The following is a 26,682-nucleotide window of genomic DNA, read 5'->3' as shown; positions in this document are numbered from 1 at the left end:
CCTCCTGTGCCCATCCTTGCGGACCTCTACACTGGTGCTCTGGCTTGAAAATAAAGGATCTTGGGGGCTGCCTGGCCCCTGGGCAATTGGAAGAGGAGCCTCCAAGCCTCTCTCTGCTCTCTCTCTTTTCTTTTTCTTCAGTATTGGGGTTGAGCTCAAAGCCTCATATTTGCTAGGCAGGTAAGCACCTGAGCCATGGCCCCAACTCTTCTGGTCTCCATTAAGTAACAGATGCTCCTCGGTGAGATCTTGATGATCTTCTGCCCACATAGGCAAATGAGGTCCAAAGGGGAGCTGCTAGCCCGAAGGCATGCAAATTCAAAAGCAAGAATCCTGATCTCTAATCAGGCTGTTCTAGAAGCCGGAGCTCAAGGGACACTCAACCTTCTAAGTCAACAGACAGCACTGATAGGCCCAAAAGTGTGATCGGTGAAAAACTCATGCTTTTCCCCATGGCTGCACTTTTCTTTGTGCTGCTGGAGGGAACACTTCATTTTGAGCAGGCCACACTTTCTGGCATTTTGGTTAAGAATGCAGCTTTGGCCAGATGCCAGTAGCTCACACCTGTAATCCTAGCTACTCAGGAGCCAGAGACTAGGAGGAGCAATCACACTTTGCAGCCAGCCAGGGAAAATAATTCTAGAGACCCAATCTCAAAAAACACCATATCTCACACACACACGCACACACACACACACACACACACACACACACACACACGCTGGCAGAGTGGCTCAAGTGGTAAGAGCATCTGACTAGCAAGCATGAGGCCCTGAGTTCAAACCCCAGTACTGCCCAAAACCAAAAAATCCCATGCAGTTTTGGCTGGGAGTGGTAGCCACGTCTGTAATCCGAGCACCAGGAGGTACAGGGAGGATCTTAAAAAAAAAAAAAAGCCAAGTCCTGGTGGCTCATGCCTATAATCCCAGCCACTCGGGAGGCAGAGATTAGGGGTATTGCAGTTCGAAGCCAGTCCAAGCAAATAGTTGGTCAGACCCTATCTCGAAAAAACCCATCATAAAAAAAAGGCTGGTGGAGTGGCTCAAGGTGTGGCCTTGAATTCAAACCACAAAAATAAATGAACAAATAAATAAAAAATTTAAAAATACAGTTTTGCAACCAACTGCCTGGGTTCAAGTCTGGCTTCTACTACCTTTTTTTGGGGGGGGGAGGGGTGTAAGTCGGGTTTTAACTCAGGGCTTCACCCTTGCAAATCAGACACTCTACTGCTTGAGCCATGCCTCTAGTCCATTTTGCTTTGGTTATTTTGGAGATGGTGGGGTGGGGGTGGGGTCCTTGCAAACTATTTGCCTGAGCTGGCAGTAGCTAGGATCACCAGCATGAGCCCCGGGAGCCTGATTCCAGAATGCTTTCTCAACATCCCTGTATTTCTGCTTTTTCACTTGTAAAAATGGAACTACTCCACCTAGTGTCAGGGTGGTTGTGAAGAGTGTGTACCCCCACCCAGTGGTTCCCAGCAGCACTAGCACCTCCTCTGCAAGTGGAGCATGTACCCCTCCCTCTCACCCTTGCTCCTCCCACAATGACCCCACCTGGCGAACATTCTTGGATTCCTGGCCCCTTTGGCTCTAACACTGAAATCTTGGGTAAGTGACTCACTCTCTTGGTGGAGACCAGTTAGAGAGCTCATTGTCCCTGGCCACCTGAATCAGGGTTCAGCAGGGATTTGAGCAAACCATGACACCTCAGATGACTCCCACAAAGCTCTCTGCCAGTCCTAAAGTGTACCATACACGCAAGGCAAGGTCTGCAGCCTGCGTTGAGCAGAGGCCTCCACTCTCTAAGGGCTGGCTTTCGCATTCCATTTCTGTCCTGATCTTTGGGAACATGGCTGATCCTCTAACTTATTTGCTAACAATAGAGGGGAAAGTAAAAAAAGTTGGGAGGACTGTGCACTGAAATTGTTAGTACAGAATTTCTACACTTATTTCACAAAGGCTCTTTGCAGGTGACATCTGTGAGCTTTATCACCCTCACCCTCACCTTCTGGACTAGAAGGCAGAACTGGGCAGTAAAAACCCGATGCCACCAGTGGCAACAGGAAGTCATCTGCCTGTCCCTCCCCTCAACCCATCAGTGAATTTAGAAACTGGGTTGAAATTGCAGCAGAGACTCAGGATTTAAATGAAGTGCCTCCCAGCATTTGTGTGATCCTGGGCAAGTAGCTTCTTCTCTTTGCAACACAATGTCCTTATGGCAAAATGGGAATAATACCAGGACAAACCTGTTATTGTGAAGCTTATGTTTGGGAACACCAATGGAGTGACACTGTAGAGTTGGAACACAGCAGGGGACTTGTTTCATTCAACAACAAACATCTAAGGTTTACTGTGTGCCCCACACCCAGGTGGATGTACTAGGGGCTGGAGGCCACACTGATAAATAAGACAAATGTGGTTTTTGCTCCCATGTTACTTACAGGAGAGCAGGGGTAACAGACCCTGACTGAAAGTTGTGGGGTAATGGTTAAAGGCTACCAGGCTGAAATCCCAGCCCTATCATTTACCAACTTGGTGGCCCTGAACAAGTTCAGCCTGCCATGCCTTGATTTCCCCAAAATTCTCACTTATAGGATGGTGAAGATCACACGCAAAATCTATTTCCAGCACCTACTGAGTGTTCGGGCACTACACGTGGGAGCAGTGTGAAGAAAGGGGCTGCAGGCTGTGTAGCAGGCAGAGAACACAAAGAGGATGAGGAGGCCAGAGGCTGAGTGTGCTCACTGAGAGGGATGGGCATGGGGACCAAGCTGCTCCTGAAGGAGGGAGGCCCCAGGAGAGGAAGAGCAGATGCGCTGGGAACTAGGAATGGGCAAGGAGTGAAGGCAGGTGTGAGCACATGAAGGGGACACAATCATGTTTAAAGGAGCTGGGCAGATGTCCCAGTCAAGGGCTTGAAGGACAGACTGCAACAGCTCCATCAGGTTTGCAGCTAGTGTCCACTCCCCCTCTGCACACGTGGAAATATGGAAGGAGTCTTCTTTTTGTTGTTGTTGTTGTTGATGATGTTTTTTGTTGGTACAGGGGTTTTGAACTCAGGGCCTCTCCATTGCTAGGCAAGTTCTCTACCGCTTGACCCACACCCCCAGCTCAAACAGATCTCATTCAGTAATGGGCCCCCAGCCTGAGTACAGAGTGTAGAGTGACTCCTTGCTGACTCTCTTTTTCTAACACGCATCCCACCAGTCTCTATGGCCTGGCTCTCTTCCAGGAGTAGAACATGGGGCAGATTTAGAAGAACTGAAGTTAGACTAGACCTGGGGACACCTACCTTCTCCTCACCCACACACCCACTTTGTGACTCAGTGAGTCAGGTGTGTCTGGGTTTGAACGCTTGGGCAATCATGTCTCCGGAGTGTAGTGAACATTCAATCATAAATGCGGCGATCTAGCCTAGTGCTTGGTTCACAGTATGTTCTCAGAAAATAAACGTCACCTCTTTTCTAGAATCATAGTGATGTTGCACCCTTCTGCATCCTGGAGGCTCCCCCAAAAGGGGGGAAAGCAGAGGAGGAAGTGGAGTTTTTATTTACAACATCAACTGCAAAGGGGAAAACTGTTCGGTCCCCCAACTCAGGGCTTAACGGGGTGGGGAAGTGGGACAGCCCGTCCCGCGGCAATCCTGTGTCCCGTACCCTATCATCGAGGGAGAGGGTTCCGCGGTCAGGGCCGCGCGCCGTGACTCCGCCTGGAGGGCAGAGGGCACCGAGTTCGGCGCACGTGGAAGAGGAGCTGCTTTCCCAGGCTGGGTCAGCCGGCGTCTCCCACTCGACTTACGGACCAGAGCGGACCGCGCAGGCGGTGGAGGTGAGTTCTGCAGCTCGCAGGGAGCACAGCCCTGGCACTGGCCGGTGCGTGGGCAGGACTCACGTAGCTGCCCACGGCCGCGCGGAGGAGCGCGCCCTCCTCCCACGCTCCTCGAACGGGACGCCCCGCCTCCACCTCTCCCGGGTCCCCAGCGCCCAGTCCCACCTTCGCCAGCGCTCGTGGAGCCTCCGGGGCAGCCGGGAGGCGTGGCCCGCGGGCGGCCCGCCCCTTTGATGTGCGCCGGCACTACTGTGATTGGTCGGTCGCTTGTGACGTGCGGGGACTGCGGTGGGCCCCGGTGCTGCAGCAGCCGCAGCGCCAGCCGCGGCTCCGGCTCCGGCTCCGGCTCCCGGGCATTTAAAGGGGACGCGGCGGCGGCCCGGGGAGGAGGATGGAGGGCAGGTGGAAGGGACGGCCCACACGCACGTCATCCACGGTCCCTCGGGACTGGAGGGACTAGTGAGCCGGAGCCCAGAAATCCGGGGGTGGACAAGACATCGCGTCCCCCCTAATTCCCGTAAGCACCCCTTCCTCCAACCTGCGCCCAAATACCTTAGCCAGCTCCTCTCCCCACTCCTTACACTCCAAACTCAGCCAGGACAGACCTTTGCCGCTACCGCTCCCACGTGAGTCCTGGGCTTCGGGAGGTGGGGAGGACTGGGGTCCCAGTGTTGGGGTGGGGGCTCTGTGGAGTTTGAGGGCGCGCCTTCACGCGCCTGGTGTTGGGGTAGTTCCTGGAGCAGAGGAATGAGTCCCCTTCTCATTCCTATTCCAGGAACGTGGTGCCTGGGTGTCCCTCGATCCCTGACCCTGGTGATGCCAGGAAATCTGTGTCCCCTTGCTCCCCGTCACCACAAGTCCTCTCCTCTCTCGGAGCTGCTCATCTCCCCCCCCACCCCGCCGCCCGCATTAGAGCGAAGCGCCCGCCAGCTGGGGGTGTGCCAGAGTGCCTGCTTTCCAGTCACCTCTAAAAATATCTCTACCCCTACCCCACTGGCAGCTGCCACCTTCCTGCCCCTATTCAGTGAGGATCTCTGTTCAGCTTGTCCACACAGGCAGGGAAAAAGCCCAGAGGTGACTCCTAGTCCCAAGATTCCTCACTGGCACCAGGGCACAGATCATTAAGCGTGTCTCTCCCCCACCCCCAGCTAGTCAGGACAGGAGCTCACGGCCTAAGGGAGCCTCCAAGGCAAGAGAGGAAACTAGCTTGTTTTACCAAGAAGCACCAGAGACCCTTGAGCTCTAATCCTCATTCTGATGCTGTGTGACCCCCGTGATGTTAGCTTGACCTCTCTGAGTTTCTATTTCCCTGTTGTAATAGGGGGTTGGTGAACAAGGAAGGTAGTGAAGTTGGAGTTGTTGTCTGGGAGAGGAAGCAAATCCTGCTTAATTGTTGGATCTGATTTCTAATGAATGAATGATATGAGGAGACTTGTTCTTTGGCAGAGAGGGCTTGTCACTGTGACATTTCTTAACCCTTTATCCCCCATTTTCATCCTGCATGTGTCCTGTGGAAAACTCTCCCAAAACTTTCCTGGGGCCTCCACCCACTCAGTAAGAGGATTGTCAAGCTTATTGCCTATGCCAGTGAGGGACCTGTTTCCCTCCACCTCCCACAGAACTCTTCCACGCCCTTCTCACAGATTTAATTTAAAAGCATTTGTGTCAGTCAGGATGGACAGGCAGGAATCTGTGATCCCAGGTGAGACCAGGGAGGGAGGCACTAATTTTAGCTGGGACTAGAGAGAGACTCCCTGCCACCCCTCTCCCTGTTCCAGACTGCAGGAGAAGCTGAGAGATCCTGTTTCCTTCTCTCAGAGGGACTTTTGGTGTCCACAACAGGATTTGATCACTCAAGACAAAGCTCCTGGAGGTGAGTGACTTTTTAGAACAAACATTACAGGAGCTAGAGTCCAGCTGGGGACAGGTCCCTGGACTGCTGTGGCGTAGGGGTGGGGTGTTCCAGTATGGCCTTCTCAGTTTGGGATGCCTTGCTTTTGGCTCTGGAGATGAAAAGAAACAAGGGCAACCACCAAACAATAAGTGTTGAACTAATTTCCCTAAATACTATTATTAGATGAAAATTTAACTGTCTTTTATGATGAGAAATCAGAAGGTTTTTTTTTTTTTTTTTTTGTGGTACTGCATCAGCCACTGGCTTGTTGAGTATGTTTGAGACAGGGTCTCAAGAACTACTTGATCAGGGCTGGCTTCAAACTGGGATCCTCTTGAGCTCTGCCTACTGAGTAGTTATGATTACAGGCACAAGCAATCCTCACCTAGTCACCTAGTCCTTTTTTTTTTTTTTTTTTTATCTTTTGGTGGTACTGGGATTTGGACTCAGGACCTACACCTTGAACCACTGCACCAGCCCTTTTTGTGTGTGATTGGGTTTTTAGAGATAGGGTCTCATGAACTGTTTGCCCGGGTTGTCTTGGAACCCTGATCCTCCTGCTCTCTGCTTCCTGAGTAGCTAGGATTACAGGTGCGAGCCACCAGTGCCCGGCTCCTGGTCCTTTCCTATGGGATAATAATTGTTCTCAAGCTGGGCAGTGGTCCGTACCTATAATCCCATCACTTGGAAAGCAGAGGCAGGAGGATCATGAGTTTAAGGCCAGCTCAGACTACATAGTGACACCCTCCTCCAAAAAACAAACACAAGTGTGGCACCAGTGGCTTACCCCTGTAATCCTAGATACTCAGGAGGCAGAGATCAGATGTATCTAGGTTCTAAGCCAGCCTGGGGGAAACAGTTCTCAAGACCCATGGCAGAGGGGCTCAAGTAGTAGGAGCACCTGCCTAGAAAGAGCACACGAGGCCCTGAGTTCAAAGCCCAGTGGCACCAAGAAAAAAAGAAGAAAGGAAGGGAGGAAGAAACTTAGTCTCTGTGCAGCTGCTGGTGATCCCTTTATTATCTGCCCCTTCCTTCTCTGCATGCCTGACACGTGCCCGATACTTGTCTGTCTGCATTTGCTTTTCCAATAGGAGTGGCATCTCCAGACCTTTCTCCTTGACTTGCCTGGCCCTGGGGCAACAGGCTATCAGCCTGGATTTTGACTGGGATCAGCCTTCCCACCCCCACCAGCACATACCATTCTCTCGCCCCTATACCTCCCTCTTCTCTCCCACTCTCCCCTCAACTGTGTCTCTTCTCCCAACCTCTTCCCATCCTTTGCTCCCTGCCCCATTGAGCATTCCCTCGCCCCCCGCCCCCGCTCCCAGTTCCTTGATTATTTTTTTACCCCCACCCTGATCAATTTTTTCTTGGCAAAAAAACTAACCCATATCCCATCCCTATGGAAAGCATTTGATGTGTGTCAATCAGGGAGTGAGGAGGCAGGGGGCTTGTTTAGACGGACCTTGAGTCCTGCTCCTGAGATGCCCCAGATTCTGCCCTGGGGACAGTTGCTTCTCCCTGCTGCTCTTGGATGGGCAGGGGAGGGTGTCACCTTGACAAAGTCAGAGGGGGCTTACAGTATCACCCACTGTTACCAGCAGAGGGCAGCAGCCAGCCAGCCCTTGGCTCCTGTCTCCTCAGTAGCTTACCAATTTTATCCCAGTTACCAGGTCTCAACCCAGGGATGGAGGGGACCCCGGGAAGGGGAGTAGGGAGACACTGGAAGCTGTAGGTGGTGTCCTTTGTAATTGCATTAATAGGACCCAAGAGGTCAAACCTGGTCCCCAAACCCACACAGCAAAGTCTAGCAGATTTCAACCTGATTCTCCTGTCCCGTTGGCAGGACCCCTGAAAACACTAGAGAATCCCAGATCAGGACCCAAGGGTCCCAGTTCCCCAGCTGTGGCCAGGTGTTCATGAACCAGGGTGTGCTTTGTGTAAACTTGCGTCAGGCAAGTGATTTAATCTCTCTAGGCCATTCTACAGATGTTATGGGACTGATGAGCTGTGAGAATACCAGTAAAGGTAACTGATAAACTATGATATAGCCTACAGGTGTAGGGGCAATGACTAACTGGAGAAAAAAAAGCCCTGACCTTGGCCTCTGGGATCTGGTTTGAGATGTCTCTACCACTCAGTGAGTGACTTTGGACAAGTCTGGGTCTCCAGTAGTGCCATCTGAAACCTCTGTGACATGCTAGGGGGCTGTACAAGGGTACTAGCAAGGTACTTTGTGGTCTGTAAATATTGGGTCAATTTAAACACTTTTTTTTTTTTTTACAGTACTGAGGTTTGAACTCAGGGCCTACAGTCCTTTTTTGTGATGAGTTTTTTTCACGATAGGGTCTTGCAAACTATTTGCCTGGGCTGGCGTCGAACCTCAATCCTCCTGATGTCTACCTCCTGAGTAGCTATGATTACAGGGCTGAGTCACCCTTCTGGTTTTTGCTGAAACTCTGGGGTTGGCTCCTAGAGTTCAGCAGAAGAGATAGGACCAGATAGGCCTGAATGGTGGAAGCACAGCTTGCAGACTTGACACACTTTTTTTTTTTTTTTTGTGGCAGCACTCTGGTTTGAACTCAGGGCCTCCCACTTGATAGGCAGGCACTCTACTACTTGAGCCACTCCACCAGCCCCCCACCCTTTTTTTTTTTATAGTGATTTTTTTTTCGAGAGAGAGTCTCAAGAACTATTTGCCTTGGCTGGCTTCGAACCTAATCTCTGCCCCCTAAGTAGCTAGGATTACAGGCATGAGTCACCAGCGCCCGACTGGACACTCTTAAATGGACTTTTGTGGTTGTCAGGAGCTCTGGACGACTGCTGGAGGCCAACAGAGTCCCTAGAGGTGGAGCTCAGGGTGATAAACTGACAATGAGCGGGTGTTTTCCAGTTACTGGCCTCCGATGCCTGTCTAGGGTAAGTGGCTGCCTCCAGGATGAGGCCTCAGCCCCCACTTTTTCCGCTATGGGGTGGGAAGAGCCTTATCCAAACCCTTTCAGGTTTGCCCTTCCTTCCACTGGGGCTCCACTAATCCCTGGAAGCTTCCATCCAAATGCAGGGTTCTTAATACCAGGAATTCTGGGCCCCTGAGACCAGAGGATGACTCTAGGGACGATGTAGAAGGGATAGTTCTGTTAGGAAGGCAAGTAGCCAGGTTCAAATCTCAGCTCTAAAGTGAGGAGGCCATCACCATCCCAAGAATATTAGAGAGGAGTAAGGAGGAACTCAGTTTCCATTTCATGAATTGGAGTGAAAGGCTGGGGTAGGAGTGTGGGGGGAGAAAGGCAGCTGTACAAGACGTGTCAGTTTGCCCCCTTATGCACCACAGCTGGCAAGCAAAGGTGATAGGAACATGCAGCGGGGGCTCCTGCTGTCTCCATTTGCTTGCTTTTTTTTTTTTTTCTTTTGTGCCCTGATACTTCCCCATTGTCCCCATCCTCTCCCATCTTGCCAACCCCCTCAATATGACTCTGACCCAAGGTCTCACTTCCTGGATTCCCCTCCCCTCTCTGTCTTCTTGCCCAGCAGTCTGTCTCCACATTCCCCTAGCATGACTTCCTCCTAGCCCCCTCATGTCCCCACTCCCTCTGCCTTTTCAGCCACTGCTGTGCTCTTTCCTCTCCCCTACCTGTCTCCCAGGTATGCCGTGGCCTGGTGTGGGCTCCCACCTCCCCAAGCCACACTTCTTCTCCTGCTGCCTGCTTGCTTCGGACTCTGGCAGAAACCCCACCCGCTGACAAGTTCCTCCTGGGGAATTGGCAAGTGATTAGTGGTGATGAGATGTCAGCACAGGGCCCTGAAAATTCCTGAAGAAGCTGTGTGCATTCATGGCCTCCTGCCCAGTGCCACCTGGCTGGATGTAGCTCCTAAAAGAACCTCCCTGGTCTCGTGTGGTCACTGCACCTACTTGGCCATTCCAAGGGCTAAAATCTAGTTCTCTGGCCAGTGCAGAGGCCCAGGAACCTAACTCTCCAGGCCTGGCACAGAGCTTCCATCCAGGCCTGAGGACCCAGCATTCACTGTCCACATGTTTGCGTGGTGCCTTCACTGGAGCCTGGCTCCTTGTTATCTATCCACCACAGTCACACCTGCTATTGTTCCCACAAGTACCAAAAGGAGAATAAGGAGGCTGCACCAGCTGGGTGAACGGGTGGTTCCCCCTGACTCTGCTTGTTTTAGGGAGGAAGGAGGGAGTGGAGTGTTCCTGACACCCTCTTTCTGTGCACACCAACCACATGGGCAGTGTTCCAAATCAGGAACCATCCAGAGGGGTGACCCCTACAAGGCCGCTCCTCCCTCTTAAATGGACCCTAGTTAAGCCCCAGGGTCTGGGATGAGGGCAGCAGACACAGGAGCCAAGGAAGCTCTCTGGGTTTAAGAGAGCTGGGTTTAAGGTGGCAGGGGCAGGAAGGGAAGACAAGGGTAGGGTTGGCGCATCGGTTACTCCTCCTGCTTAACCAGCCTTGGGTCCTCCTCAGGTCTTGGACGTGCCAGCGCTCCTGGCCGTGGCCCGCTAACCAGCCTCTCCCTGGCCGGCTCCCGCCGCGCCTCTCGCTTGCTCCCTCCTCCTCCTGCTCCTCTCCCCCCTGCTCCCAGGACGGTGTGATGGCTGCGCAGGGGACGCCACGTTTCCTCCTGACTTTCGACTTCGATGAGACCATTGTGGACGAAAACAGCGACGATTCGATCGTGCGCGCCGCGCCCGGCCAGAGGCTGCCCGAGAGCCTGCGTGCCACCTACCGCGAGGGCTACTACAACGAGTACATGCAGCGCGTCTTCAAGTACCTGGGTGAGCAGGGCGTGCGGCCCCGGGACCTGCGCGCCGTCTACGAGGCTATCCCCCTGTCGCCGGGCATGGGCGATCTGCTGCAGTTTGTGGCCAAGCAGGGCTCCTGCTTCGAGGTTATTCTCATTTCGGATGCCAACACCTTCGGCGTGGAGAGCGTCCTGCGCGCCGCCGGCCACCACGGTCTGTTCCGTCGCATCCTCAGCAACCCGTCGGGGCCCGATGCGAGGGGACTGCTGACGCTGCGGCCGTTCCACACGCACAGCTGCGCGCGCTGCCCGGCCAACATGTGCAAGCACAAGGTACTCAGTGACTACCTGCGAGAGCGGGCCCGCGACGGTGTGCACTTCGAGCGCCTCTTCTATGTGGGCGACGGCGCCAACGACTTCTGTCCCATGGGGCTGCTGGCGGGCGGCGACGTGGCCTTCCCGCGCCGAGGGTATCCCATGCACCGTCTCATCCAGGAGGCGCAGAAGGCTGAGCCCAGCTCGTTCCGCGCCACTGTGGTGCCCTGGGAAACGGCCGCGGATGTGCGCCTCCATCTGCAACAGGTGCTGAAGTCGTGCTGAGGACCGCCGCCTGCAGGGGGCGCCCGGGGCGAACGGGCGGAGAAGGGGGCATGGGGGGGGGGATGGGAAAGACAAACCTAGTTTTACTACTCCCTATACCCTTTCGCTTTGCTATGTCCCTCCGGAGATTTCTGGAATTTCGTTCATTTGGGGCTGGGAGCAGGTTCCGAGCCGTCCCCTATCTATGCCTATCTATGCAGTTGACCCGGCTCGGATACCTCCCCATTTCCACTACAGTCAATTCTGGAGTCTGGCCCAACCGGGAGTGGCGCGCATACCTTGGAAAGCAGCAGTGTTTAAAATACCCTGTCCTCAGAATGGAGAGGAAGAGGTTCCCGGCAGATAAGAGAAGGAACATCTTCTACTGCTCTAACTGCTGCCTTGGGCTGTGTAACCTCCCCTCTCCTAGTCTTCTCTCGAAGGATCCCCAAATTTGCTTGACCGCACCCGACTCCCCGTGGAGACAGATGACGTTCTCCGCTTATAGACCCAGGTCTCCTCGAGCTTGCTTCAGCCACGGGAACTCCACCCTATTGCTGTGCTTGCTACACCTTAACTCCTTGCTCCACTCCAACCCACCAGCATCCCCAAGGGGGAAAAAAGCCAGGGAACAGTCGCGTCCTGGTGGTGGAACGAGATAACACACTGACCGCCCTCGGAATAAGACCAACCAGGGACCTCCAAGGTGTGTAATGATGTATCCTGACACCCCAGCCTCGTCTATGCAGCAAGAGACCAGGGACTTCACCAAAGTCGTCCTCCGTGTCCTCCTCCTCCCATATGGAACAGAAAGCCATGATGTTTTTAAGCAGAGCCAGGGAAACCCATGCCCCTCCTCCCTCTGGTGGTTTAGACCTATAAAGGAGGTGAAGAGGGACAAAGTGACTGAGCTCTCTTGCGCCATAGTCTGAGGGATGAGTGAGGTCTTTGCTCTCAGAGCCCCATTTAAGTGGGGGAGGTCGCCCCCACAACTTGAGGTTCCAAGACTAAACACAAGCAAGGGCTAGAGTAAGGTACAGTCAATGACTGCCTGGGACATCTGGAGTCAAGTGAATGGAAGGCTAATGAAGGCTGGGGAGGTGGAGAGAACCTGCCGCTGGTAGCATGAGGCTTAGAACGGGGAGCCTTGCCGTCCTCCCTCCCTCTCTGGCCCTCTAATCCTGCAGGGCAGTCATTGGGAGGTCATCTGGGTTTTATTCAAAGTTGGCACTTGCAGCTAGGGACCCTGCCCTACATGGAGTGGGGTCATCTGTGGACAAGGTCACCAAATTCTTTGGTCTCCAGTTCTTTCCCATCTGCAGCAGGCCTTTGGGTACCTCCTCTCTCAACCTGAGAAAGGGACAAGACAGCTCACAGCCCAAGAGGTGGACAGGCCTACTCCAGCCTTGACTGTGGAGCTGACTTTGGTCTGAGGCTCAAGAGGCCCTCTGGGCAGTGCCTGGGTCCACGCAGGGAAAGCCCTGGGCTGTCAGCAACTGGGCTCCACATAGTTTCCCGGGAAGAATCCAGACCCTTCTGAGCTGACTCCTTCGCACCAGCCGTCAGAGTAGCGGCGGGTGACGCAGATGATGGTGCCCTCAGAGAAGGAGAGCTCGTTGTCCTTCTGGCGAGTGTATGGGTACAGTGTCACCACTGCAGGGTGGGAGGAGAGGGTGCCCATGAGGTGTGCCTCCTTCTCCTCACCCCCCGCCCGGGATGCAGGGACCCAAATACTGGACTCTGGGAGTCCAATGCGGGAGAAGGCTGAAGGGGGGGAGCTTTTTCCAAGCCTTAGGGACCTTCTCCAGCTTGATTCGGAAAATGAGGGGCTGGGGGAATCGGGGAGAGAATGCCTCTGGGGTAGAGAATGGAAGTCAGGACAACAGGGCAGAAACCCTGGCAGTGGAGGTACCTTTCTCCAGGTACGCAGCAGGGGCCCAGCTGGGCTCGTCGGGTCCAAACCCTGGCGGGGGTGGGGGCAGCAGCTCCAGTTCATCTGCCTCCAGGGCCGGAGGAGGGGGCAGGTCCAGAGGAGGGGGCAGGTCCAGGGGCGGGGCCAGTTCTGCAGCTGTAAGGAAAACAGGCTGCATGTGTGGCGGAGGCTACTAGCCTCAGGACGCTGCGCTGCTTTGAGAGCAGGTCTCACGATCTAGCCATTTCATGTGACCCTCCTCCAGCGTCCACCCATCCTCAGGGTTAGGGTTAAGTGAGAAGCTTCCAGCACAGGGCCTGGTGTAACGTGGGCGCCAGGTTCTCTTAATTCACTCGCTCCGCCTCCTTTCCCACCAGTTCCGCGCACCTTGGACTGCGCGCTCCCCCGAAGCAGGCGGGGCTAGAGCCACGCCAGTGGGGGAGGGGGCTGGGGGGACGGGGGGGGCATCTGCCACGGGGAGCCTAGGAGGAGCACTTTACCCGGAGGAGGCGGGGACAGCTCCTCCAGCGGGGGAGGCGGCAGGAAGACCTCGGCGGCGGCAGCGGGCGGGAGAGGCAGGGCTGGGGGTGCTGCCTGCCCTTCTGGCTGGGGGGCTCCTCCAACAACTTCGGCGCTGCTGAAGACCAAAGCAAGCGGAATTGGGGGACATCCTCTATATTAGTCTCCCCAAATAGCACCGCCCTTCCAATCCGAAACTCTGTCCCTTAACTACCCCCAATGATCCCAAGTCTTCCCAATCCCAGTGGTCACCATAAAGGCTGGCAGGAGACCCCTCTTAAAATCCACCGCCCACCCATCCACTTGGCCTTGTAAGGCTCACCCGGCCGAGGCCAGAGAAGAGGCGGATGAGGCTGCCGAGAGTTTGCCATCAGGCACCACCGGGAGCTGCACAGGTTCGGGGATCCGAGGTGGTCTCCTGGGGAGTGTGTGGAAGAGAATAGCATGAGGAAGAGGATGGCTTCTGGCAGACCAGGCACGGGGATAAGGAGGAGGGGGGAGCAGGCAGAGGAGGAAGTTTGGCGCCGGGCGTCCAGCATGGCTTCAGGAGCAACCAGGCAGCAAGTGCTGTGGGGGAGGGAGGGAGCAGTTTCAGGATCGTGTGGGGCGGATTAGGTGAGCACGAGATCTCACCCCAGTGTGGTGGAGGTGGGTGTGGCAGGCGCCTTGATGCTCTTTCGAGACAGGGTCCCGGTTCGTGACAGCTGCGTGCTCAGGTCCTAGAGGGAGGGTGGTAGGGTTGACATCGAGGGTAGGGGGCAATCCCCACCCTCATCCCAGAGAGGAAATGGAGAAGGGGTGGACGAGAACTGGAGTGAGGGCAAGGGCACAGTAAGTTCCCATTTCTACTTTCCAGACCCCCTTCCTCTCTACCCTTGTCTCACCAGCCCGTGTCATTCATCATCACCAGGACAGTGGGGCCTCAAGTCTGCAGCAGGCCAACCCACAAATTGAAAGAAACTCGAGCACAGACGTGTCTGAGGGCCACTTCCTCTGCCACAGAAACTGAGTGGGCCCCTCGGCCTCACCCCTCCCCCAAGCCTCAGACCTGGGGGCTGGGACGCTTGGTGGTCCCTAACTTTGATCAGACCTCAACTGTAGTGTGAACTGAGGAGGTGGGTAGGGAGAGAAGATCTATCACTCTCAGAAGTCCACCTGTCATTTTTATAGACCTCTGGGAACTCATTTGCCCCAGTTAAGGGCAGAGAGGGGCAGGACCCAGGACACTTAAAGAGGGGAGTATACAAATGATAGGGGATGTCCCCAAGTAGAAGAGAGCACCCCTGTAACAGATGAGTTTCCCCCAAGAGTGGGCACATAGGGAGTGGTGTTCTACTTCACTGGAGACAAAACAAAGAGGACTTCTTGAACTAGAGCATAAAGAGTAAATGGGGGGGCATGTAGCAAAGCTGTAGACCCTGAGTTTAGTGTATGCAAGGCCCTGGGTTCCATCCACAAGTCCACCACAAACGTGTTGGACAACAGGAAGAGGTAACTGAGGGAGGCAGTGGTGGGACTGGTATTTTAAGATATCAAGGGGGGAGGGTCATTTAGGCACAGGACAGCTTTTCGACTAATCTGTGATATCCAAGCGTTGAGAAGGGAGTTGACAAAATGGGTTGGAGAGTACCTGCCTCCAAGGAGACAAGCTGAAAAGAAAGTGCCAGAGTCATGCTCTCCTCTCTCCGATGTCACTCCACAATGCGTCTGCATCCTGCCTCTGCCCACCAGCAGCAGCCCTGGGGTGACTGCTCAGTGCGCTGACCTCAAACCCCCAGACAGAGGAAGTTGCTGTTCTCAAATGGCTGGGAGCCATATTCTCATGCACGCCCTGACATCTTCCCTTTCCCCTCTTCCCCTCCACACCCAGCACCCACTGGTGGGGAGGAGGGTGGGGTGCTTAGAATCTCACTTAGCAGATCATCAGGAGTACAGGGTAAAGGGCGCCATGGAAGGGTTAGGAACTCTGGGAAGGAGGAGGGGCTCAGGTCGGTGGCAGGGTAGGAGAAGAACATGGAAGAGAACTGATGAGAGAGCCCTGGAGGGAACAGAGCCTGGAGGCAGGAGAGAGGGGGTAGTGGGGAAGAGGAGCACCCCCTACCTTGATCCCATGGCCGATGTCATCCAGGCAGCCAAAGTTGAGGGGTCTTCTGTAGTATGGTGTGAGGGAGGGTAGGCTCTCAGGAGCAATGACCTTCTGTCCAGGGGGCAGCCGCTGGACAGTGGCTAAGGTGCCAATCTCCTTTCTGGCCACCTTCTCCATATGCATGTTCACCATCTGCATGACAAGATTTGAGGGGACAGTGGGGGCAGTCTGTGTCCAATGCAGAGAACGAAGACTTTGGTGGTGAGGATGGAACCATGGGAGGCAGTGAGTTTCAGAGAAAGAGTGACTTTTGTCCCCTTGGCCACACAGCCATTGGGAAAGAGAAGCAGGGAGGATAGAACCACTTTGGAGCAACTTCCTGGTGGCAAAGAACAAGGGTTATTATTAGCTGAGCAGGATCCGGAGGAAAAGAGAAAACACAAGGTCTCTCGGGATGCTGGGAAGCCACTGAAGGGCCAGACAGGCTCAGTGGCAGAGGGGGATAACATGGAGGTGGCAGAGAATCATGGCTGGATCAGCTCTCCCCTTTGGGGGACAAATAAGTGAATGAACTTCCTCTTGGAATGTCCAGTGGAGAAGCCTACAGTGCTCAGAGGGTGGAACTCCAGTCTCCGGGGTGACAGGAAAAGACACACCCCATGCACTGACCACGTGGGTGATGCACAGCCAGACCGAATGGGTAACATGACCTGTGTGTGCTTCATGGGGCAATTCCTCAGTCAGATCCAGGAAGGAAGACGGAGGGTGTGTATGCTAGCAGGGCGGGGGCTGTGCATGGTGGTGGTGGGGCCTCCACGGCTGAAGATGGCCTTGCCAAGCAAGCACCCTGGGTGAAGGACATTTGTTAAGTCATTGCCTGTATTTCCATTCAAACAGGATCTCTTTGTTTTTCTCCTGTACTATGTAGGCGCCATGATTGGCTAACACGACTTTCAGATGTCCAGGATAGTATTCAGAGAAAGAAAAAGCACTGCTTGCAAGAACTCTCAGCATGATGGGGTAGCAAGACCCCACACACACTGAGACAAAGTGCCCAGAGACAGGGAGTCCCCAAAAGCTCAGGAGGGGCCAATGTTCTGCCCTGGATGAACAGATGAATATGGTGAAAGACAACAAGGGACTTCTGCAGAAAATATCTGGATGGGATCAAAGAGTTGGGGGCTGCTACAGGATGCCTCCCTGTCCCCTTACCTGGCCCAGTGTGCTTACACGGGCTTCCACCTGCCGCAGGGCGGCCCCCTGCAGGTCCAGCATGTGCAGAGTATGCCCAGCCAGGTTGCCCACTTGGTAGGCCACGCTGGCCAGTGCCTGGGTGGTGAAGGCCATGGTCTCCTCCAGTGCCTTCCGCTTGTCTGCGGCCTGAAATACACACAGCTTTGGTCTGAAGCTAGTACATTCCACTGGGTCCTTGGCTGTAGAAGTAGAGGGAATTGCAGGGTGGAGTGGGAGGGGATCTAGGGGGAAGGTGCCAATCCTTGTGTGTGACAGTGACCTCCAGAAGAGTGATGTTGTGGCAAGAGGGGCTCAGAGGACATTAGGAAAGCAAGGTGCAGCCTTGGGCTATTGGTGCAGTGGTATCCCTCTTCTAATAGTCAAGCTAGAGCCTTCCTGAGGACTTCAGCAATATGCCCCTTTGGCGTTTGGGGGATAAATAGTAGAAAGGAAAAAAGAAGGTAATACTGACTGAAGGAGAGATTCTTGAATCTAAAACCAAACCAGGCCTGCACCCCAGACCTTCAAATTGGAGTCGCCTAGGACTGAGGCCAGGAATCTGCCTTAATGGTTCTCCAGGTGACACTGTGCTGCTTGTTCAGCCCCAGTGACTGCAGTTTGGCATTAAGAAACTCAGATAAGAAAACCAAGGCTGAGAATGGAGTGACTTCATTCACTCATTCCCTCGAATAGCGTCTCAATATGCTGAGAATACAATCCAAACTTCTGACCACCCTCAGACAGGCCCTACCATTCTCTTCACCCTCATCCCCTACCTATGCCCCTCTTCCGTGCTCCTCTGCAGTCACATTGGCCACTGGAGTTCTGTTTCTGAACAAGCTAGATTGTTTCTACCTCTGGACCTTTGCTCTTGTGGTACTTCTTAGAATCCTTTTCATGAGTAGATTTCAGCTTCTCAGAAACACCTTCCTTCACCAACCTAAGTTTTTCCTCAACCCACCTTTCCAGTGACTTGCTATCATAGTCACCATGTGCTCTTTTTCTTTGTGGCCTATCAAACACTTACTTCTTTATTGTTAATTCTTCCCCACCTCCAAAAATAAATGTAAGTGCCATGAGAGTAGGGAGTGTGTCTGTTTTATCCTGCATCCTATCCTGGAACAGTGCCTGACACACCGAGTATACTTAATAAATCTGCATTTGTGGATTTATCGAATGGGAACCCACATACTTGCTGGGCACCTTCCTACTGCATGCCAGACACTGGCCAGGGTCACACTGCTAGTCAGTAGAGGAGAGTAGGCAGGGAGCAGATGAAGACTAAAGAGGACTTTTGTCAGCTGCTGATCAGAACATGAGGACTGGGGCAAGACTTCTCTGGTCCTTTTGTTCCCCAGGCAGCTTCCTCCTCCCAAGGGAGGTCATGAGCCTGCTGCACTGTAGGCTGTACCTTTTTTGGGGGGTGCGGGGCAAGGCCAGTGCACTTGATAGGCAAGGCTGCACCCTGGGACCTTTTGTTTGGGTCCTGGTGCCTCTCAGGACCTGTCAGTGGAGAGTAGGTCTAGAAACTCAGAACTGCATCCCGAGAGAGACCTGGAGGTCTCTGATGTAGCCTGAGCCAGAACCTTCTGGGAGGCCCACACTTGGTCCTCCCTTCTCTGCCTTTCTGTTCCAACAGCAGGAAAGTGATGTTCATTTGCATGCTGATTTACATCTCATCTGCGTGTGTAACTAAATTTGCATCTCATCAGCGTATGTCACCAAAAGCCTTGAATAGGCAAAAAAATTTGAATATATGTATCTCAACTCAGGAGGTTAAAGCAGAAAGGACAGTAGGTCTTGTTCTAGTTCAAGATCTTTCTTTAGTAAGAGAGGAAACAGGCCTCTCTTCTGGACAATTCGCTCCCCAGTGTGGCATGTGGAATTGTCAGGAAAAGTGTCTGCTTGGGCTCATCTCTGGGTGCCTCACCTTCTGAACCCTGGCTTTGGTCTTGGCCCAAAGTCATATGGAGGAACAAGGGTCTGGGATCCTTCATTGCTACGGACTTCTTGTTCTTCATGCAAATACTCTGTCTGCAAACTTGACCAAGCCTGACTGAGAACTCAGCAGCTGACCCCATTTGCCTCCTGTGCTTCCTGACACAGGCTGGGGCAGGGAGAAGAGGTGGGAACCAGGCCTTATGTAAGAACAGTTCTGAGACAAAACCCTCAGAGAGACCAGGACAGGTTGTGTGGTCTGGCTGTTAGTATTCTGTATGAAAGAAGCTGGAGTCCAGAGATTCTGACCTGGATAGGCTCAGTTTTGTCACCCTTGTGTGCCTCTCATCCTTCTGATGAATGACAACAATGGCTGCCAGTAATGATAATAGCTGCCTTCTTAAGGGACAGGTGTTGGGCTAAATGCTTGAATACATCATTCCATTTAATTCTTGTCCATTTAACTTCCTATCCAAGGAGAACCTTGCTTGCCACAGTCTTGTAGCTGGTAGGTAGCAGAGCTGGAAGTTGACTCAGGGCTTTTTTTTTTTTTTTTTGGTGGCTCTAGGTCTTGAACTCATGCTTGCTATGCAGGTGCTCTACTGCTTGAGCCACCCCACCAGCCCTTTTTAGTGATGGGTTTTTTTGAGATAGGGTCTTGAGAACTATTTGCCCAGGCTGGCTTCGAACTGTGATCCTCCTGCCTCTTGAGTAGCTAGGATTATAGGTGTGAGTCACTAGTGCCCAGCTGGACTCAGGTCTTTGTGACCTCAAATCCTGTGTGCACAGTGCATGTGCAAATGAGAAAGGATCCATCCAGAAGCACTTTGAGATGTGCAGAAGTTATAGAAAGAATGGAAGGGACTTCTTTTATCCTTGTCAATGGGAGCAGGCCTCTCAGGAGAATGGAACTGATTTGCAAACCACGTGTTAGCTCATCTCCAGGCTGGCCACTTGGCATCTGTACAGACCCAAATTATACCCAGGCTAGCATTTCCAGCTACAGGTTTAGGGAGTGGGCTCTGGAGTCAGAGTTCTGGATTTGAATCCCAGCTCTGCCACTAGCTTGGAGACCTCCGGGAAGATCACTCCCTCTTTCCAAACAACAGCTTCGAGTTGTGAAGTAGAATGATACTCACCTCACATGGGATTGGGATGGAGATAAAGTCCACAAGCGTACAGAGTACTTTGTTATCATCATTGACTCTCTGCTCTGCCATTTCCCACAGGCACTTGTTCCTTTTTATCCCCTAATCTTACTTTGCTAAAAGGTCCCAGTGCCAATTCTCACAGTTTTGTTAGTACCTATTAGAAGAATGAAGTTTTAGGAGCTGGATGTGGCGGTATATGGCTGTAATCCCAGCTACTTGAGAGACAGACACAGGAGAATCACAACCTTGAAGCCAGCCTGGACAAAGTTAGCAAGACTCTATCTCAAATAAATACGTAAATAAAAATAAGAATAAAAACAATGCTGGGGGCATAGCTTAAGTGGTAGAGTGCTTGCCCGGTAAGTGTGAGGCCCTGGTTCGATCCCTAGTACTGTAAAAAACCAAACCAAAGCAAAACATTTTGCCCAGGAGGTAACAGGTTTAGTTTCTCTCTCTCTCTCTCTCTCTCTCTCTCTCTCTCTCTCTCTCTCTCTGCCCAGTTTGAAACCCTCCATCCTCCTGCCTCTGTCTTCCAAATGCTGGGATTACAGATATACAGCACCATGCCCAGAAATAGCCTGTCATTCTTAGTGGCAAAAAAGTGAGTATAAAGTGTCTTTAAGTCACATGACCTGTCAGGGAGGCAGAAGGACGGAGAGGGAGGCTAGGGCTGATGCTTGGTTCTGCCATTTCAGAGCGGGATGACCTTGGACAAATCACTTTACCTCCTGAGCTTCTGTCTTCATATCCATAAAACAGGAAATACTAAACTTGTCTCACAAGGTAATTGTGAGATTAATGAAAGAACAGGAGTGTAGGGTCATTCAGTGCCCTACCTGTCTTTGCTTGATCCAGGAATCTATGTTCTCAGTCCAGGAACAACCACACAATTTAAACACTCTTCTACAATGCCACCCTCCTCATCTTTTACCAGCCCCCTGTCCGACCAGGGGAGCTGTAAATCTACTGCCTCTTCGCCAGATCCTTCTCTTTAGCCCAGCCTGCTTTGACTTCTCTCTGCTCTCCCTCAAATATCAATAAACCAACTCCTTTCCATTGCAGGTCCCAAATTCACTACAATACTTCAGGGTTCTTCTGAAGTCTCCCAGAGCCAGCTTGAAAATGGAGTAATGCGCCTACACTTTGGTGAAGGCAGGCCCTTTGGGTCTGTGAAGCGTGGACTCTGTGAGAGCTGAGCCTGGGGTGAGGATGAGATCAGGATGGATAGAGGGTACTGCCTGGCCAGTATTACTGAAGCTTTGATGGAGAAGGGGCTCTGCCGGCACTAGGGTAACAGGGGATCAGGGCTAAATTTGGGGGACTGGGATGAAGCCAAGCCTGGACTGGGAGAATTTCTCAGCCAAGTCCCAGAATAAGCACCTGTCACATGGCTCCCACGGCCCTGCTTGGGATTGGGCTGTACAGACCCCAAGAGCCAGGGTGTCCCTCCTGGTGCCTGCTCCACCTACCTGCACATAGTTGTTCTCGCAGTAGTCAGCCACACGCAGCAGGGCGCTGTGGTTGCCCCGCAGAGCCTCCCTGCCGGTAGGGATCTCAAACTCCTGTAGCTGCTGCAGCTCCGCCATGGCCCCCAGCCTCACCGGGCTCCCCTGGGAGCCCGCTGGTTTTGAGCCTCACCCCGCCCTTGATTGGTTGCTCTACCTTCCCTCCCTCTTACTGCTTTTGGTTTCCTCTTCTCGAGAGACCCAAACCTGCTTGCAAAGGGCAGGCATGCTCATTCCGGGATAAGAGGAAGTCAGTCCCTGCTCCCTGGGCCTGCGCTTCTCTGTCCCGTGGCCAGAGGAAGGGGGAAGCCAGGGGCCTGTTTGGGGGCCCAGCCCCCTAGGTCCCACCCTGCAGAGGAAGCCAAGGTCTGGGCGGCTGTGATTGCTCCCTGATCCTGGAAAGGAAACTGGTTGGTGGGGGGGATGGGGTGGGAGACTGAGGAGGAAGGGGCTGGCCTGTTATGGTGGGGGGTGTATTTTCCACTCATGGAAGAGGGGAGGAAAGGGCAGAGGGTGGGGGCTTCCTTGGGAAGCTTGGGGATGAGTCACAGAGAGATGGAGGAGTGGAGAGTGGATAGGCTATGGAGATCAGTGGTACAGAGGGGACTGGAGGCTGGCATTACAACAACAATGAAAAGCAGCCCCTACAGCAGCAAAAGAAATCAGAGTTAGACAGCCAGAGAAGTACTATCTGTGACAGATCAAGCACGCACGATGAAGGTCGGCTGCGTGTACTCCCTGCCAGCTGGAGGCAGGACAAAGCGAAATTGACCAATTTAATGTAAGGAACTCAGATTAGACAACAGGAAGGGCTTGAAGTTGAGACAATACCAGGGTCAAATTCCAGATTAACTGGCCGGTTTTAGGCCACGGTAGTGGACAGAACACTGAGGCCAGCTCAGGAGGCCTGGGCTGCAGTTAACACAGTAGCAGGAGGGGGCTTCGGGGATCCTGTCCTGATCTCAAATCTTTAGAGCTCACAGCTGCAAGTGGGACTTGATCCTGAAGTAAGGGATGGATTATGGGTCTCTCCTGCCCCTCTCACAGCCCAGTCTGTCATCCTACAGGTAGAGAATAAGAGGGGCCCTCACTGGCCATGTTAGACCCTTAGTGCCTGCTCCTTGAGAGGATCTCTTGTGATTGAACAGGTGTCAGCTGGAGCAGGAGCTCAGGTATTGCAAAATTGTACAGTCCTTGGGTGCTTCTGGCAAGAGCAAGAGAAAGACCAGGATGTGTAGCCTGTACTGGGAACTATAGATAAAGGAGACCCACACTCCAGGCTCAGAGGAAGCCTTAGAGGCTAAGAAGCAAGTATGTAGGCATTAGGGTGGACATGGCGCCCAGTTCTAATTGGCACAGCATAAGTGAGGGTACATTTTTGTGGAATGAGTAAGGAGCCCCTTGTAAGGTGAAATTGTTGGGATGCGATGGGGAGACACAAAGGCTTCAGGCTGAGGACGTGAGGAGCTGATCTGGGACTTGTCCCCTGGGAAAGAACAGCCTGGGGGCAGGCTCAGAGGTGGGGGAAAGTCAGGCAAGGGGAGTGTAGGGACTAGAAGAGAAATAGAAATCTGGGGGGGAGGGTCACTAAAGGAGGGGATAGGGTGTGGGAAGGTGACCTGATTCCTGCTTTTTGCTTATGGGTGGAATGTCAGCATCTCTGTGCTGGTGGCAGCGAGAGCTTGGAGGCTCAGGCAGTCACTGGGCTTAGAACTGTGAGCCTGTGATCAGCTTAGCTCAGAGATTTGGGTTTCCAGCCCATCTGCTTCATCTGAAGATTTTCGGTTGATGAGGAGCCAGGAGGCTCAAACACCGTCTTTTCTGGGTCCTGTACAAGTGACTTGGAGTGCATGCTCCTCCCTGGTAGGTGAGAGGGCTGAGGGTGCCCCGGGTGGGGACCTAGTCTTAGTATTACTTAGGTTAGGCCTTAGGCAGACCTTCCTGATAAACCTGCAGGGATCACAATAGCAATATTATTCTCAGCAATAATAAGAAATGTGTTGTATTCATCATGTGTAAGGCAATTCTGTTTTTAAAAAAATAGCTCATATGCATTACTTTCTTAGTTCTCACAGCAATGAGGGGAGATAGATACTATTGTTATACCCACGTTGCAGATGGGGAAACTAAGACAAGGAGGGTAAGTGCCTTGCCTAAGCCTACATAGCAAGGAAGCAGCAGAGGTAGAGTCTGGCCAGTGGCAGAGCCCCTGCTCTTAACACTTGGCTGTATTCTCTCCAGGCAGGCAACAAAGAAAATGTCTACCTGAGTCATTATGCAGAATAATTCCCAAAATTGTCCTCAATGAAAGAAACTCCTTTTTTCCTTCCTTCCCTGTTTCTTCCTGAGAAAGGCCCTTATCCAAGGGCAAAGATTGTGCTTGCCCTGTTCAGACACTGGGAGCTTCTCCTGAGCCTACACTTGTGATGGGGCAGGGGATGGAGGGATGGAGTGAAGATATATTGAACGAAGGGGGGCCTGAACTGAGGGACGTGCAGGGAAACAGACAGAAGTTGAGGTGTGGAGGGAACAGGAAGAACTGATGGCTGCTGAATCCTTCGGGGCCCAGGTCTCTCCAGAGCAGGATGGCCCAGGATCTTAGTGAGAAGGAGCTACTGAGGATGGAGGTGGAACAGCTGAAGAAGGAAGTGAAGAACCCGCGAGCTCCGGTGAGCAGTGCTTTCCTTCCCTCCTCTCTTCTTCTCCATCCCTTCTGTCCTGGAAAGAGGAAGCAATGGAAAGGGGAGGAGGATTAGGCCTTTCCAGGGCTGCAAAGGAGCAAAAAGTGACTCTGGGCTGGGGTGGAATGTAGAGGGAAGGTGGGGTTCCCTCTGCTTCTCTGGACACAGGAAAGAACCTTGGAGCCATGAGGAGTTCAATGTGTCCAGCTCTGTCTCCAGGCTGGGTTGGTCAAGCATTCCACAAAGGTTGGAGTCAGTGTTTGAGGGTCAGGTCAAAGACCTCTGCCCTCTTGACTGCCTGTCCCCTTTATCTCCCTTCTCTTTGACCTCCATCCTCACCCTGCCCAGAAGTCCATTTTCCTGGGACTGGTCAAGTCACAGATCCTGAGTAAAAACAAGGGCCTTGAGCAGATTTTGTGTTGTTGCAGATTTCCAAAACAGGAAAAGAAATCAAGGATTATGTGGAGGCACAAGCAGGGGCAGACCCTCTTCTCAAAGGCATCCCTGAGGACAAGAATCCGTTTAAGGAGAAAGGCACCTGTGTCATAAGCTGAGGGCCTGGCGTCAGGAGCCCTGAGCCAAAGTGTCCTGGGACACCTGGGAAGCAGTGAATACTCCCCTCCTCTTACAGCAGAAAGAGTAAAGATATGGAATGAAAGCCTTGTGAGTCTGTTCCCAGTCTTATGTTCCACTCTTTCCCTCCAGTTGGCTTCTCCACCTGCTGGGTCATGGCCAACCCCACCTAGGAACACCCCCAAGGGGCGCTTTGCTGCCTGAGCAGGTGGCACATGGGTGGCAGGGCAGGCAGAGCCTGTAATACTTGAAGCCCTAGAGGGCAGTGCTCGGAAGCATTCACTCCTCCTAGAACCTGTCTCCATTCTTCCCCAACCTCCTCTTCCCAGGTAAAAAGCATTGGGTTGGGGACTGGTATTGGAGGGCAGGTCCTTTCTCCCATCCCATGTCCTGTCCTGAGATCTCCTTCCTAGTCATCTAGATCACTCCAGATGGCCTGATGACAAAAAACAATTTGCAAAGTCAGGATTTCAGGATTGATTTAACATTGCTGAGTGTCCATTATGTACAAGGAAGAGAAGAGTCCCAAGACTAACATGGCTCCTATTTTCATGGAATTTGGCAGAGGAGACATGAAACAATTCACAACTAAGTCAATAAACACTACAACAGGGAGAGTCAAGGGCATTGTAGGAGCACATAGCAGACATTCTGGGCAATGAGCAAAGTCAAGGTGAATCCTAATAGAGGGGCATACAATGGGAAGGGGTAAAACATGAAACAGGAGAGGAAGATCTGGGTCATCTTTTTTTTTTTTTTGGTGGTATTGGGGTTTGAATGCAGAATTTTGTGCTTGCAAAACTGGTACTCTACCATTTGAGCCACACCTCCAGTCCATTTTGCTGTGGTTATTTTGGAGAAGGGGTCTCATGAACTATTTTCCTACTTGGCCTCAAGTCTCAATCCTCCTGATCTCAGCCTCCCAAGTGGCTAGGATTAGAGCCACGAACCACTGGCATTCAGCTTTGGGCCAAGTCTTGAAAGACCTTTCTGTAAGCTCAGTTAAGAACTTCCTTCATCCTAAGGACAACCAGAAGCAGAGGAAGGTATTCAAGTAACAAAAGGACAAGGTTTGTTAGTAGAAGGTTGGCTGGATCCCACTGAGGGCTGGAGATTCAATGGTAGATGAGACATCGAGACCTTGTCAGCCTGGAGTTACTGTCTGAAGAAACCACAAACAGTCATGGTGCAACATGTTCTATGCAATATTGGAGAGGTGTGTGTGGCGGGGGGGGGGGGTGTATGATGAGATCCCCAGAAGAGCTTTCTAATCCAGCTGAATGGAGGATAGGAAAGACCTCCAGAAGGAGGTGATATCTGGGGGAGCTGAGTTCTAAAGGCTTAAGCAATAAACAAAAAGAAAAATGGGAACCCTAATCAGGTTGGAGTTGAAATGTCAAGAGAAAGAGTAGGTCCTTAGGATGGATGTGCCCCTGGAGAGGTGGAGTTGGAGATGTTCAGAGCAGTCTTGCTTGCTGACCTAAGCAGCCTTTTCTGTGGGGAGTGACTTAGTGGTGTTAGAAGGAAATCCATCAACAAGATTGAAAGGGGAAAGAGCGGGGGAGACAGAGAGGCAGTTAAGAAAGTGAATGTTCCATCAGGTGAGAGGTGAGAAGGCCTGAATTAGAAAGCAGTAGCCATGGGGCTAGCAGTGTGGCTTAAGTGGTAGAGTGCCTGCTTAGCAAGTGCAAGGCCCTGAGTTCAAACCACAGTACCACACACACACACATACAAAGTGGTGGCCATAAGTTGGAGGTGGGATGATGGAGGAAGAGGTGGGTTGAAAGAGTTCTTTTGGAAATACAGTTTTCAGATCTTGACACCTCATTGAGGGCATTTTCAAAGATTATTTCCAAGATTTTATTTCAAAGATTAAATCCAAGGGGATTTACTAGATAGAACTGAAAGCAAATCTCTGAAAACCCTAACATAAATCCTGATTCTACCTATATACAGCTACAAACTCAGCCTCTCTTCCCCAGCAGGCCACAGCCCAGAGGTAAACTAAGGATAAGATCAAATGAGG

The 26,682-nt window shown here is 52.5% G+C and overlaps 3 protein-coding genes across 21 annotated transcripts; 2 read left to right on the top strand and 1 right to left on the bottom strand.

Moving 5' to 3' along the window:
- Positions 1–4,110: 4,110 nt before the first annotated feature.
- On the top strand, positions 4,111–11,960 carry Phospho1 (phosphoethanolamine/phosphocholine phosphatase 1). Of its 10 annotated transcripts, none has more exons than XM_074045972.1 (4): positions 4,111–4,344; positions 5,646–5,700; positions 8,529–8,640; positions 10,321–11,960. In XM_074045972.1, exons 3-4 carry the CDS (start codon positions 8,596–8,598, stop codon positions 11,077–11,079), a joined length of 804 nt encoding a protein of 267 aa, XP_073902073.1. In that variant the 5' UTR covers positions 4,111–4,344; positions 5,646–5,700; positions 8,529–8,595; the 3' UTR covers positions 11,080–11,960. The 10 variants fall into 10 exon arrangements, 9 of the variants coding, with proteins under 9 accessions (XP_073902073.1, XP_073902067.1, XP_073902071.1 ...); XM_074045966.1 differs by having other exon boundaries at positions 4,206–4,344; positions 5,606–5,700; XM_074045973.1 differs by having other exon boundaries at positions 4,302–4,453.
- A 587-nt stretch (positions 11,961–12,547) lies between these two features.
- Abi3 (ABI family member 3) lies at positions 12,548–21,502 on the bottom strand. Of its 2 annotated transcripts, none has more exons than XM_020171352.2 (8): positions 21,367–21,502; positions 16,788–16,955; positions 15,591–15,767; positions 14,123–14,208; positions 13,812–13,907; positions 13,471–13,607; positions 12,971–13,126; positions 12,548–12,711 (listed from the first exon to the last, which is right to left on the bottom strand). In XM_020171352.2, the coding sequence occupies exons 1-8, from the start codon at positions 21,481–21,483 to the stop codon at positions 12,548–12,550; spliced, it is 1,101 nt and encodes a 366-aa protein (XP_020026941.2). In that variant the 5' UTR covers positions 21,484–21,502. The 2 variants fall into 2 exon arrangements, with proteins under 2 accessions (XP_020026941.2, XP_073902065.1); XM_074045964.1 differs by having other exon boundaries at positions 13,471–13,604.
- A 136-nt stretch (positions 21,503–21,638) lies between these two features.
- Positions 21,639–24,741, top strand: Gngt2 (G protein subunit gamma transducin 2). 9 transcript variants are annotated; one of them, XM_074045975.1, is made up of 5 exons: positions 21,675–21,812; positions 22,470–22,574; positions 23,160–23,269; positions 23,972–24,071; positions 24,512–24,741. In XM_074045975.1, the coding sequence occupies exons 3-5, from the start codon at positions 23,253–23,255 to the stop codon at positions 24,635–24,637; spliced, it is 243 nt and encodes an 80-aa protein (XP_073902076.1). In that variant the 5' UTR covers positions 21,675–21,812; positions 22,470–22,574; positions 23,160–23,252; the 3' UTR covers positions 24,638–24,741. The 9 variants fall into 9 exon arrangements, with proteins under 9 accessions (XP_020026950.1, XP_073902078.1, XP_073902076.1 ...); XM_020171356.2 differs by having other exon boundaries at positions 23,058–23,265; XM_074045974.1 differs by having other exon boundaries at positions 23,058–23,269.
- The last annotated feature ends 1,941 nt before the right edge of the window (positions 24,742–26,682 follow it).

Source organism: Castor canadensis, chromosome 11, assembly GCF_047511655.1.
Source record: "Castor canadensis chromosome 11, mCasCan1.hap1v2, whole genome shotgun sequence".
Classification (NCBI taxonomy): Eukaryota; Metazoa; Chordata; class Mammalia; order Rodentia; family Castoridae; genus Castor; species Castor canadensis.
Note: the sequence above shows the minus strand (reverse complement) of the source record. Positions and strands in the feature narration are given on the sequence as shown.